The sequence below is a fragment of the Apteryx mantelli genome, chromosome 14 (assembly GCF_036417845.1).
Source record: "Apteryx mantelli isolate bAptMan1 chromosome 14, bAptMan1.hap1, whole genome shotgun sequence".
NCBI classification, from domain to species: Eukaryota; Metazoa; Chordata; class Aves; order Apterygiformes; family Apterygidae; genus Apteryx; species Apteryx mantelli.
Window position 1 is genome coordinate 6,041,474 of NC_089991.1, and position 14,756 is coordinate 6,056,229.

A 14,756-nucleotide genomic window follows, 5' to 3' on the forward strand; every position below is an offset into this window, starting at 1 on the left:
GTGTGGAAGTGGGGAGTGGTTTTTGTGTTTGCACACCCTTGTATGTGCATACAGAAAGTCCCAAAGGGAAGAATGAAGAACATATTAGGCAACTTGAATGCTTTGTGTATCTGCAGGAATAGATTTGAACTGCTAAAATTTCTTCCAAATTAATAAAAGAGCTAATAATCAGCCATTCCAATAATATCTTCAGGTTGTGGGGCTCAAAGCATCTTATAGAAGTCAACAAATGGACCCCCTTGACCTTTCTGGGAATATGACTCACATTTTACAAATATGCAAGCTGAAGAATAGAAAGAGGTAAAGTGACCTGTCCCAAGATACACAGAAACACTCTGATGTATCTCTTGCTTCTCAAGCATCTCTCTTAACCTGCCTCCTTCTGCAGTGCTGATACAGCATGGGATGTGCTGCAGCAGTGCAGGCATTTTGGTTGTGTCTGGAATACTTAGCAGCTGATGGCTTAAAAAAAAAATCTCTGACTGCAGAAGTTGGAAACCATTCCTACTTACCAACTCCACATGTGTGAGCTGCTGAGCCAGAGTGTAGGGGTCACTGCAGACACTCAGGATTTCTCTCTGGATTGATGGAGCTTTGCTTTTAAAGGCAACCAGCTTATCGGAGACAGCAGCACTGATCTTGACAATCCCTTCTTGCCCATGGCTGAGGGTTGCAAGCTTCTGATTCAGGGTTTGCAAAAGCTGATTCATTTTTTTCCAGTAGGCCTGGAAAAATGGAGAGAGAAAGAAACATAAACCACTCATAGAACTTGATAATAGTGTCTTTTATGTTGAACTTTCCTACTGCAAAATACTTCTAAGCCAGCAACAGGTCACCACTTTAGTTTCAAAGAGCCTATTTCAGAATAACCAGTTGCCTTAATTACAGTTCTGTGCTCTGGACCACAGAAGCAGACTGCAGTCAAGAGAAGAGGCAATCAGGACTGGTGGGTTGGGCTGGCAGCAGTACTAACATACTCCTGGCAACATCAGTGCTGGTGGGATAGGAGGAGAGGTAATGCTATTAATACGAGTTATACCAGCTTCTGGAGCAGAGCAGCATTCGGGCCCCATCCTTTATGTTAGGTAGAGTTCTTGGCCAACACTTAGCTGTTAATGTTGCCTAGTAAATTCCTGTTTACTAGGAATAAGAAATGTTTCTAATGATATACTCTCCATCCCTTTGAGCTGAGAGCAGTGGAAGCATGCTGTTATTCCTACTCTGTTGGAGAGGTCTGAGCATTGCATAGCTTTGAGTATTTAATATCCAAAATGTTAATTGCTATTGGAGGAAGCTCATATCGTATTCCAAGCACAGCCATGTGCTCAGCAGGATGATCATTACTAAGTTGCTCAGGTTGCTCTCAGAGCTGGAACAGCTCTTCACAGACAATAAGTGGAGCCGCTGGCCATGGAGGATGGGCAGAAATGCCTTCAACTCTTCATGACTGACAGATGTAGACATTATAAAACTGAGATAAATGAGAGAACAGGTGGATGGGCTCTAAAGACAGGATTAACTGGCAAAGTCCTTGGGCTAAAGCCTCATGTGGAGCAGAGGGTGGCTGTATCCTGCTGAACAACAAGGCCTCACGGGCTCTCCCTGGAGGAGAAAGGAGCATCAGTCACGTGTGGGATGGGTACTTGTTTGACTTCAGAGAGCACGGTCCCTTGGGAAAACAGTTTGCATGCTGGCCCACTGTGAGCTCCCCCTCCCAGCACACAGCTAGACAGTGGAGAGATGCCCTGGCTGATCACAAGTGGAAAAATTCCTCACTCCTCCTCCAAACAGAACTGAGCCACATCAAGCTGTCAGTAACACCAGTTTGTAAGCTGTCAGTGCATAATCTGAGCTGGCACAGAGCCCTCCTCTGCTACATCTGTACTACGCAGGTGGACACCATGGCACCCTCCATGCAGTCATGATCATCACACCAGCGACTTGGACAGAGCGTGCCTTCCCATGAAGACCAACACACACCTGTGTCACATCCCAAGTTGGATACAGCCCAAACGCACACTTGGAAAGTGCCCTTGAGCTCCATGATTTAGATACAGCCTTTGTCTTCAGACTCTTCGAGACTGTGGATACTCTGAAGTTGTAGGTGTTGACAGCACTCATGTTTTAGGTGTCCAAGCTACCAGGAGCCAGGCTCAGTGCTCTTCTCACCTACACAGGATCCCATCTGCATACAGGAAGCACTGTCTCCTACTGCTTCACAGGCTAGAATAACATGCTCTCATCTGCCCTGTTTTCATTATGGTCTGAGGCTGGAAACCCTCAGAACATCAAAGTGCTTCCACTTTTGCTGCAAGACTTTGTAACATTTGCTCGACTCTTCTAGCAGAAGGATTGGCATTATTGAGGTACCTCTCATTTCATGCATGGAAGATGCCCTCTTGAGCTGGGCTGGAGCATGGTCCAGTGAGCAGGATGTGGTCAGCCTATTTTGCAAAATATAGCTGACAAGCCCAAAATGAAGTAAATACCTGGAAGGCAGGAGGGACTCCTCTAGGAAAATGTTCAACACATGTTCCATTTAGAGGCAAATCACAGAGGAGGAGTGAGGAAGAGTGAAAAAATAATAATTGAAGTAATTTCTAAGAAAATAGGAATCATTCCTTCAAATTTCATCTGCTCCTGATGTACACTGGCTCCCAGGAAGACACTGCCAGGCTTCCTTCATGTAAATCCTCACTCAAACAGATGGTCACTCCTTTGATTTACAAAGGCCAGCCTGGACCCACACCACCGAACAGCATCCGAATGTTTCTTTGGTTTACATCCCAGGTGTGTTTGCAAATCTCAGCATAGCTTTTGAAGTCCTATGAATAGAATAGTATTTTTTAGTTGAAATTCAAATGGTGACATCTTTTGGTATTTTGTGAACATATTCTGCGAACTGGGGGAATTAATTTTTTTTGGTGGTGGGGGGGACACTGACATCAAAGTTTTCTACAGAACATCAGACACTTGCTCTGAAACTTTAAGCTGAAAACCCAGTTCTCTTTCAAAATGCAGTTTGGATGAGAAATCTTTGACTAGCCATGTCAGCACCAAATCCTTCACTGTTTGGATGAAAAGCCAGATAGCAGCATAAAATTGCTTGAAAGACAAGTATATCAGCAAGTCTTTCAATAAACCCTCATCAAGAGATCTAGTTTCACCTAGTTTTGTAGGAAATACGGCACAAAAATATATACAGACAAGAGTAAATGAAGATTCAGGTAGGCCGATCAGCAAAGGAGAATGAAATAAATCAGACACTTAACGAACACAAAAAAGATTATTCATAAATTAGAGCTTTTAAAGAAACTCACAAAAAGTTTGTTGAGTGCACCCTTTCCTGGATAGCTTTTCTATGAATATTGGGGGAGGAATAATAAAAAAAAAAAAGGGAAACACAACGTTTTTTGCCCTCTTAAAAGCATTTCCTGCCTTCTTTATAATATATTCACTAAGTCAAAATGACTTTTTTCATTACCTTTGACATGCTGGTAATTACCTTGCCACAAAGTGAACCCCCATTGTATGGGAGCTGCGTGCTGGACTCACTATCAACCTATTTTTCTTCACTCCCACATTAACAGTCAAAAGAAGCATGCTACTGTTTAATATTTAAAGAAAATGTTTCATTCTTAACTGAGAAAGTTCCTCTGAAGACAGCAGGCCTCAGCAGGTGGCTTAGGAGCTCAAATTTTAATTAAAATTTCTAACTCTAAATGCAAATCACAGCACTTACTAAGAAATGCTTCTCAGCATGGACACCCTTACAAGCATATCACAGAGCCTTTAGAAAGTGGACTATACAAAGGACAGGAGCATATACTGGAGGGGAAAATCCAGCATTAACCTACATGGACTAGAAGACCTAACAAATCTTTCAATCTTTAATTTCTATGATTCACAATGGGAACAACTTTCTTCTAAACAATGGGCACAACCACTCTTTCATGCTGTCCCTCCGAAAAGGAAATTTGCATTTGCAGGATAAAAGCTGTTCCTTAAATTAATTATTGATTTCACTCAGGCATAATCACTTGCAATTACAGTGCCTAGTAATATTTGAAAAACAATGATTTGGACCTAATCCAGCCTGAGGCCCCTCAGAGCACCTCTGAGCACCAGTACATAGAGCTATGCACTATGTGTGCACACGAAGGTGGGCAGCAATTGCTCAGGTCTGGCAAATAAACTGTTGCTTTGTATGCCAAAGGTCTTTCTTCATGGCTCTTTACCAGGAACATGGTTTAAAGAAGGCCGCAGGATGGGTCACCTCCCTCCCGCAGATGCGGTCAAGGCCACCCTAGCCCCTTCTGTTCCCTTCAGCTCCACCGAAGCGTCACGCCGCTTTTCCCCACGCTCTTCTCTCCCGTGGGCTGGCCAGCCCGACCAGCAGAGCCGTGCCAGCCTACAGCCAGCCCCAGAGTGCCAGCAGCGATGCCGGCCCAGTCCAAGAGCAGCTGTTTCCATTTCTCTTGTGTTTCATGTGGGTAGGAGGGTCCTATTTCATTTCCATTCTGCTTCAGCCCTGCTAATTGTTTCTCTTTTCTCTCCACCCCTCTCTTTTCCAGCCTCATGGGTATGTGCTTTTTGTTATACTGAATTGCACACATCTGTGGCCTGAAGCCAGGCCTTGATGTAGCCAATCGAGCTGAATTCTTCCACATCTCATGGTTAACCTAGAAGTAATTAGAGACTCTCAATGTGCTGTTTGCCCATATCCTTATTATTTTCATGGATTTTGTGGTATTTTTAATGTTTCTGAATTAATTTAAGGGGTTCGCCCACCAATTTGCATGCAGGTCTCTCAGAGACTCTCTGTTCACTGTGTCCTGCTCTGCCGCACACATACCTCGTGTATCTGAACGCCAAGAGGGAACCTGTATAACCATCTAGGCCAAACTTCTGTCCAGCAGGCCACATGCTGCTGTCTTTTGCCACTTTTATGCCCCAGAGAACCTGAGTGTCCATAAACATTTTTTAAAAATGTAAGGACTGTCCCTTGCTATCTCTCCAGGTCAGCAAAACAGACTGGATTCAAAAGGAGCTAATGTCCTGGCCCCCATAGGTCCTGTGGTCTTTAATGCGGATCCCAGAGGCATTAGGCTGTGATCGGAGTCTGCTACTCTATATCTGCTCACTCTCTGTCTGTGTCCCAGCTTTACAATATGAACCAGTTCTAGCATCAAGCCTGTGAAATGTTTTGCAAAGGACAGGAACGTGCAAGCCAAACCCTTGTTGGATTCACTAATGAAAAGATGATGACAAAAAGCAAAGATTGTTTCAAAAAAATTACCAGACTGTGAAGAGATGTAAACTAAGGAATGAAAAATTAGATTTCTGGGCAGGAGATCAAGGACGTACTGAAACGGGAGAAGGTGAGACAAAATAGGACCACGAATGTCCCTTGCTGATTCCACTTTCACAACCACTCATTTTCATTGAGAGAGGAAGCCTTCTTCAGGTACCTTCAAGCAACTGGTGATCTTCTTTAGCTCCCCCATGCAGTAACTTGAAGACTGGCTGCTTGCTCCACTCCTCATTTGCTAAATTAGACATCCAGGAACACTCCATGAGCCACTGCTTGGGCAGAATGGTTGGTCTTCAGTCATGATACTTAACTCCTCTGCTAGACTAGAATTTGGGAGATCACAGGGAGATTGCTATTTGAACTGTGAATGCCACATTCAGCCTATGCTATAACTCAAATCTTCCATCTGTAAAATGGGAAAGTTATTCTCGTAGAAAGTGGTGTGCAGTGGATAAATTCCACTGATAACTCTGATGTGTCCCCATGTCACTGCCACACGAATACCTAAACTGAGACACATGACTTTTGGGGAAGCTACTACAAGTTTTTACCAGCAGAGAACAAAATTGTAAGAGTTCCCAGGAACAGGCATGGAACAGAACATGGCAAGTAACAGGAGAAAAAGTAGGAGGAACCACGTGGGATAAATGAATTTAACATCTCCAAGCAATGTTCCCAGCCAGACATCCTCACCTCATCACATGGGGCTATCCTGTGAATCATGTCTTTCAGATGGCCGATCATCCGCTCTTCCTGAAAATCATATGGGAATGTTTCCGTCCACTCTGTCAGCAACTGTAAGATTTTGGGTCCAAATTTTCTGATCCGTGCCTGAAAAGGAAACCAGAGTGATGGATAGGGGGCAAGGAGGGGAATGGAGGGAACAACACTGTTGGTGCCTTCGTACTATCTCAATACACAGCCAGAGTGGCTGCTTCCAAAGCTTTCATCCTCCATTATCCAAGAACATGAAAAGAGGAAATTGCGTTAAACAATAAACTGTATTTTTATTTACAGAAAACACAGAACAAAACAAACAGCCTTCTTCTGCATACGTACTGTAGCTGAAGTGTACCCTGTAATCAGGAAAAATTATACTCTTGAGCTCCACAGAGCTCTGCTTTTCAACCAAGGTGGTTAAAATGCATATTTCAGCTTTCCACCAACAACAGGTTTCAATGAACCACATCTCTAAAAATAACTGCTGTCAGCTAGCATTAAACTCACGCTCAAAGACCAGCAGGTGGCTACTAAAAGGAAAGCTTTACTGGAAACTACAAAGGTCTGGGGATACATTTGCTCCAGCTGTGTAAACTGCTATTATGAATTGAAGGAGAGGACTTTATGCAAGTCACAGGACATGGCTCAAGGGATGGGAGGTCACTTGCATGCAGCCAGTTTCAAAGTCAGCCCCACTCTCAGGAACACAAAATCAGCTGCGTCCCACCAACTGTGCCTTACTACAGGGCTGTCCGAAATGCAGCTTCACTCAGAAGCAGCTTCGCTTCAGGCAGATTGGGAGATTTTTGTATTAAGACAATAAGATAATGTCTCTCATTTCTTGCAAAGTTTGATGAGCAGTGATAGTCTGCAGTGCTCACGTCTGAATCCTCATATACGTGCTTCAGGCATTGCACCTGCTTTAGAGAACATAACCTATCACACCTCAGAAAAATTGTTTTGGATGCTGCACCTGACACAAATTTTTGTATTGCGCTCAGACTGTATGTGCAAATCAAATATCAGACTTCTGCGTAGGCTGGCTGATTGCATGCTGTAGGGAAGGTGGAGCTCCTGTTACTCTTGCAACCAGCTGCCTGGGCAAAATCAAGCACACGTGCTCAGATGTTGGTGATTGATTCAGCATTGGATGCCAAAAACACTGTGTTTCAAAGCTGGGAAGGCTGATCCTGAGACACATTTCAGAATTCTGTTTGAGGTTTTTTGGTAAAATTGCAACTGATGCACATTATTCTCTCCTCCACTGCACTGAAGATATATCTCCTGCTCCAGGCAATGCACTGGACAGGTTTTCCTCAATACTCCAAGGAGAGCTGAGTGGAATCTGGCACTGAACAGGATCCAACGGGATCCGTCTCGCCCGCCGTGCCTTTGGGATTGCCAGAGGACACACGTGTGTTGTCACACACTGTATCAGTCTGCTCAGTCCTTAGGCAAATCAGGAGGAGCAGAGACGCAGTAACAGCTTGGATTTTCCCATTTTGTTAGCTTGTCAGAGCCTCGCTGCTGCTTCAGCTCGCTCCCGGTGCGCCAGACAGAGCCCTGCTCCGCAGCCCGGCTGCCCAAATGGCCTGTCAGTGCCGACAAGGGAGGGCTAGTGGGGAGCTGCACGCTCTTACGCTGCATTCGCAGTGACAGCAAAGGCCAAGGGGAGCTGTTACACACTGTACCAGAAGCAAGAAAGCAAAACGGCAGACGCATTAAGTAAAAATGGGAGAGTGCTGTGCTGACGTCGGCGACTGACAGTGCTGCGTTTACATCCTACCTCCTCGCATCCTGCAGGCTTCATCAGAGCCTTAAAATAAGAAGGAAAATCACCAGGGAAGACTGAGACGGGGGAAAGGGAAATTAGAAGAGGATTCATTGTGACCAGTGCCTGGGGCACCGCTCTGGACGCTGATACTAGGATGCCTCAACATCAGGATCTCAGCAACAACTATCGCCCTTATGAGAACACTTTTGTTCAACCCAAAGGGAGTCGAGGGACTCTCTGCCCCTTGAAAATACCTCACATTTTTCTGCTGTAAAGCCAAACTAACCTTGTCCAGCACCGGGTCGTCCAGCCGCTGCTGCTCAATGCACTTGTGACAGACTCGGGACAGAAGCTCGTGAGGTTCGATGAAGAGCCTGGAACTCAGCAGGAATGTAAAGATATAGGCTTTCTGCAGAAAAGAGACAAGCAGACCTACCGTAAGCCAGCCACCCGGTGGCTAAGATTAGCCAGAAACCCCCTGAACTCCATGGTTTTTGCTATGCTCCTACTGCAAAACAGTTTCCCCACTCAAAAAGCAATACAGACGCTGGAGCATAGTCCCTGCTTAGAGAGGACACAGCTTTTCATTAGACATGTCAGTAAGTCATGACTTACGGCTGCCAGGTGGATGTCTGCTCTTCTGTGTTTATTAAATACAAACTTTTGAACATTTACATTTCTTTTAAACAGCAAAACCCATTAGAGCAAACAATCTGCTCTTTTATAGCACGGCATTTGCACTGGGACAAAGCTGTATGTCTAAAAGACCTAAGGATTCCTGACCCTGAAACTGGTTACAGCGGGCGCATCCTGCCATTCCCATGAGCCAGTGGCATCTCCTACCTTCTCAGCACCCATTTCCAACCCTTGCTTGCCCAAACCCTTGGATATCTGCTGTGCGGAGGTCCAGTGAAGACCACCTCTAGCTCACTCTGCAAGAGCCAGCCCAGGTATTGGAGACAGCAGAAGCAGGGACAGATGGAGGCCAGCGACAGGTAAGTGAGCATTGCTCAGGCAGCCCTGGGCCACGCTGGCTTGGGAGCTGTAGACACCCCCACATTAGTAATATCTCCCCTTCACCGCCCTGCAGGTCTCACCTTGCCTGCTTTAGGGAAAGTTTCACTCGTTCTACTAACTCCCCCAAATTTGTTTCTAACACCCAAGCTGTATCATATGCAGTACCATTTCACTGAAGCTGTAGGAAGCAAGACTTTTGGATAAATCACTGGATTATTTAAAATACTCCTGGAGTGAATTTAAAATATATGCATGAATCCTCATTCGTTTGCATCCCAACCCCTCTTGGCGCCTGGATTATCTTCTTTTCCCCAGACCTAGCCATGCTCCTGAGCAGTAGGTGAAATTATTTCATATCACACATTGCTTACCGGAAATCTCACAGCCTAATCTCGCCATTACCTACTTTTATTGCCTCTCTGTTCTTTTTTAATTGATATGCTCCTTTATGACTTATTTTTAGCTGATCAGAAGCTGAGCTGCGGCTAATTTAAAACAAGCTGTCTGCTCTGCATTGATAACTTTAGTGGTCCTCTAAACTGCCCAGAAGCCAGTGCTATTCTGGCGCTTTGAAATACAAGCCTTTCCACAGGGACACATTAGCACTTAAAAGTCTTCCAGTCAAACTCTGCCCTAAATTCCACTGAGGATGTGCAAATCCAGTGAAGTCAATGGCTTGCAGGACCATAAACCTGCTTTCAGTTTAGATCCTTATATTATCAGTGAAGAAACACTGAATTTTCACTGAAGGAACAAAGATTAGGATCTGAGCTTTGCTGTCCAGTGACTGTAAAGTCTCTGTGCATACATCCATATAACCCTAGGTAAATTAAGAACCCATCAAAATTTCTCTATTTTTGCTGAGGGAATGCTTTATACATGCAGAGAAACCTTGATGGTTTTAGCAGCTGCTGAAATTCAGCTAATTTAATACCAGTTCAGACTCAAAGTTTTTTGCTTCAATCTTCATCTAAACCTCTCTGGGATGAACTGCTATTTTTTGAAGTTCTCCTACCGCTACATCACTAATTCATCATCACCGCAGCTTTTTTTTTTTTCCTGTTCTCTTGTTTAAAGGCAGTATCAACTTTGGGATCCGCTCTTTCATGGAAACAATTACAGAGCAGTGCAACAGCATTTAAAGCCGTGCATCAATTTACCAAGCTTTAATTGTATGCAGTTTTTAAATAAGCCCTCTTAATTCAAAATTGAACACATTTGCATTTTTGCATAAAGTGCTGTCCCAATTCATCAAAATTAAACTGTTTATTATACTGTGAATTGCTTACTTCAGGGTAGTAATCAGTGGTAGGTATAAGATGCTGGATTAGAGCATCCAGAGATGCTGAGGTAAGGTTTCCATCCTGGAAGATCAGTCCTCCTTGTTCATCTTCTTTTGAAGTATGTAGATGAGGGCTGAAGCCACATGGGGTAAACATGCTGGTAGACCTCAGTGTTTGGGGCATCCCTTCCTGCAACAGAGAGAAATTCATGTCAGGGACAAGATCTATCAGATTTACAGCCAGAGTCTCAACTGTCCTCTGCTGATGACTTGAAAAACACAAGCCGCTAACAAGAGTTTCCTGTTCACAAAATTAACATGATCCCTCCATGACACCCTCTGTGATACCCTCTTTTACAGTTGCCACCAGCAGATCACACCTGCGATGGGAAATACTCCCACAGGAAAATGCAACATTCTGCTTTTGCTTTTGGGCCACAAAATGACGGCGGCTGCTTTGGGCTCCCATCCCAGGCGAGATCTGTGGTAACCTCCCTTTCGCTATAGCCCAGGGCAGTGCCGGGCAGAAGAGGTGAGATACTTGGCACTCCAATTCAGCAGGCTCCTGAGGAGAGCAAAGCAGTAGCTTTGAACCTCCATCCCTCTGAGAACGAGCCTGAGAGGATTTAGGGGGAGAGAAGGGGGAAAAATGGTGCCAGCCAGGGCTTGCTCAGGAAGGACCTTGAGAAGCGCTCTGTGGCTGCTGAGGGACAGGAGAGTCGCCCGAGTAAGCAGTCGGGGGCGAGGGCAGATACAGGAGGATATGGTCAGCCAAGTGGAGGATGGAAAAAGGAAAAGAGAGGTGGGAGGAATGGAGAACGTGGGAGCTGAAGAAGAGATTAAAAAGCAAAGAAAAGAGAAATGATGAATAGGGAAAAGCCAGACACCTGCACTATTTTTGGAACCTAAAGTTACTCAGTCCTAGATCTATACTTAGGCACTAAATATATGTTTCAAAAAGATCCTGAGCACTCATCGACTTCACTAGAGCTGCAGGATCCTCAGCACCTTTGAAAAGGAGGCCACGCAAACTCAGAGCACGCAGCCCACCTTCCAGCTCCCTTTATTTCAGTTTTCTGGGCTGTACTGGTTTACTTTCCAGGCTCCATCTCGATTTTGTGGCTTACGATCAACTTGAACTGTTTATTCTGCTGATCAAAGTTGCTTTGCTTCCAAATTGATGTGAGGGGTGGAAGATTTTGCCCTGAGGGCTTTAAAGCATCTCCAGCTGCCTCTGCAATCCCCCACCTCAAAGCTGCTCTGCTCCCAGCTGGAGGCTGCATCACAGGACTTGGACCAGGAGAAGGATGGTGCTTTCTCACTCCCTGATCAGCCAGCGCATCGGCCCGAGCAAGGGTCTTTGCAAACAACACCCCTCTGTGACCTGCCAATCTGCTTCTAAATTTGATTTTCCTTGGGGTGAGGAAGGATGGGAAAATGCCGAAAGGGAAGAGTCCTAGCGCCACTCTCTACTCCCCTAAGCAGCAACAAAACATCATTCAGGACTCCAGCTCTCCCTCCCAAGCATCAGCTCTGCCTGCTTGAAGGACCACGTCTGCCCCACGACCCACCAGCCCAGCACGGACCTCCCTGTGGCTAGTGCTCAGCAACAGGGAGTGAGGGGACATGCTTTATTTTCCAATATCTTTCTCGACTGTTTGCTCTACCCTGTTCCACCTGGGTTTCTGCCTCTTTCCCACCTCACAAAACTTCAAAAGCTGCCCCACAGATTTGACTTGAAAACTCAGGTTTGTGTTTCTCCCTCACATATACCAGGGGACGTGCTATAATGCAGACAGCAAGCTCCACTTTAGTTACCTGTACAGCATGTTGTATTTATTCCTGCAAATACCCCTGTGTGCCCAAAGTGCCTCTTGGCCTGGCACAACCCAACTACTCCCCAAAGCTCAGGCTGCCAAACTTGCCCAGTCCAAGGGGTGCCGAAGACGCGAAGGGCAACGCGTCTGCGAGCCAGACAGGTGGGAAGCCCCAGGAGAGGCTGGGAGCTGAGCCCAAGCACCGTGGGAGCTCAGGCTTTGCTAGCAAAACACGGGTGACTTGATCCCTCAGAGGAGAGCCCGTTCCCCGGGAGCCGCGGTTGAGTTTCTGCATCACGCCGCATCTCCTGGGAGGCGCACAGCCTGCCACCGGGATTAGCAACCAGGAAGAAACCGCAAGAGGCAAATCCAGCAAATTCCTGCCTCAACGAAAAAAACAAACAGATGACAGGGATTTTAGTTTATTTTAAAGACCAGAACATCCAAATGTCATCCGAGCCAGAATGGAAGCTGAAGTATCTCATTTTAATGAACATGCAGATGTGCTCATTAATAAGACTCCAAGAGCAACTAATTGCTGCTTTTTGTACACAGCTCAGACTTAGTGTAGTAAATAGGAACGACTGCCAAATCCCGTTTGTTATTTCTAATGCTCTCTATGTTACGTCTTGTTTCTATGGCAATAATCCCAAGAAAGATTACATGTCCATATAGATCAAGAAATAAATCTCATGGACATCTAGCTGTCTAGATGAGGAAAAGAAAAAGTTAAAACCACTGTGAATTTATAGGACACTTCCTTGCTTCAATCTAAAATAGAGGACTCTAAGTAATAATTTATACAGTGTAATCCCTCACTGTCAACGCCATTTTTATTATCAAATAGAAACACATTTGAACAGAATATTGTCTGAACTTTTGCATCTCATCACGAGGAAACTTGATGAAACACATAGCAATGCTACGTAAGAAGAAGTTACTGTTATTTTTAAAACTGAATAAAAACAGCTGCACAGCTGTTGTTGACACAGTTTTGAGTATTGTTAAGAAATCAAATTTGACCTTCTACTCTCAAGTTCCTGGGCTAATCTAAAATTTACTGGTGAGGCCTGTGGCATATCTGAGCTGCTGCCTGGATGCTACCACACCTGCCACTTACGGGAGTCACACTTTTGGCATAAGAGAAAGGTACATATGTTGCAGTCCCGAAGGTGTTAACATCAAGCCGTTTTGCTCACCGCTGTCTGATGCTGTTACGGTAGGGTGAAGACCAACCATACAGAGACTAAGAACCTCTTGCACTACTAAGCTCGGTAATAACTACTATTTGTATTAGGCAGATAGGAGTTTAGGACAGTGACTTCTCTGCTTAAAACATCTCATTTCTTTTTCTGTTTATTCAGTTTCTGAAGCACTCTTTTGAAAAGCGCCTAACAGAAATAAGATCTTGCTTTGAAACAGAGTCTAGGTACGATTGCCTGCAGTAGGCAGATGGCTAGGCTATGCTGTCAATCAGTGGCAGAATACAGAAATGAGGAAAGTACTGAGAGAGTGGAAAACAAGCAAGCAAACAAGAACCCCAAGGAGATTTGTCTTGCTGTACCCACTGGTTTGTGGCATGGAAAAGGTAGCAGGTGTAGACAGAGCCAGACCCTTCTTGGAGGAGGAGCACAGTGAAAGGACAAGAGGCAACAGTCACGGGGTGCAAGAGGGAAATTCCAGTTGAACATAAAAAAAAAAATCCCTCCCATGAGCATAGTGTGAAGTCAGAACAGGGGCTCAGGGAAGATATTCAATCTCCATCCCGTGAGGTTTTCAAAACTCAACTATTCAAGGCCCTGAGCAACCTGAGCAAACTTTGAAGTTAGCCCTGCTTTGAGCAGGAGGTTGGACTAGAGATCACAAAAGGCCCCTTCTGATTAACTTTTCTATGATTCCAATACATGTCTTTTCTCAAACTGCTGCAATGTTATTCCATTTCTGGAATATACTCTTTCAGGGAGAGACTATCATGTGATAAAATGAAAGCTTCTTTTAAAGTTTAAACCATGGCAAGTAAAAATCTAGTCCAGGTCATTAGATATTTGTAAAGAAGTTCATTTTGGATGTAAAACTTTCTTCCACTATGCCTGGACACAACAGCCCACATGTGGTAAAAAGGCCAAGAACTGCATTTCAAGACCACTTGCACCTAACCTGAAATCAATGAGATTTAAGCATGTGAAAATTCAGTAGGTAAGTGCTTTTCTGAACTGCAGTCCAATTCAACATACAGTGTTTTGGTGAGCCTCTCATTTCAGAAAGTAGTGGGTTTAGGCCTGCAGGTGCTACCTGTGTGCCTGTACCCCCTTCAAAATCTTTTGTATCATTTGCCCAGTTTCAACCACAATTTTCAGGAGTAGATAGAGATCTCAAAAGCCCTTGAGTTCCTGTAAGTGCCACAAAGCTGAGCAGCTGAGTACAGGGGAAAGACCCAAAGCAGTGACCCTGTGGGCAGACAGCGGTGATGTGAGCTGACCTGTACCACTGCACTCCAGAGGACCTGTTTGGAGGGGAGAGACCTTAAGGAAACACCAGCTGCAGGAGCAGCATCAACCTGCCTTGCTAAGTACAGGAAAATCTACTCACGCAATAGAAAGCCAAAACCCCTTGTGCAAATTCTGCTGCTCTTACCCATACTTATTAAGACTGGAAATTTTCACCAGTAAACTTACTGGAAGGCTGGTGCCCCGTCTTTGGAAAGATGCTCTGCTATACACTGGACCCCAAACCTGATGTAGTGCTTGTGGATTCGGAAGGAGCATGGACACTTTGCTCACAGCATGCAACCTCTGGTGGCAGTGACAAGGGTAAAATATAGCATGCGCCTTG

At 45.0% G+C, this 14,756-nt stretch overlaps 1 protein-coding gene across 1 annotated transcript in view; it reads right to left on the minus strand.

Annotated features, from left to right (window-relative positions):
* The window catches only part of RASGEF1C (RasGEF domain family member 1C), a 76,487-nt gene that overhangs the window by 18,094 nt on the left and 43,637 nt on the right, over positions 1-14,756 (minus strand). Inside the window, exons 2-5 of the mRNA XM_067304741.1 lie at positions 10,115-10,297; positions 8,095-8,217; positions 6,008-6,145; positions 513-725 (exon numbers count right to left, since the gene is read on the minus strand). Of these exons, the coding sequence (XP_067160842.1) occupies positions 513-725; positions 6,008-6,145; positions 8,095-8,217; positions 10,115-10,291 (651 nt within the window). The 5' untranslated portion in view covers positions 10,292-10,297. The remainder of the gene's footprint in view (positions 1-512; positions 726-6,007; positions 6,146-8,094; positions 8,218-10,114; positions 10,298-14,756) is intronic.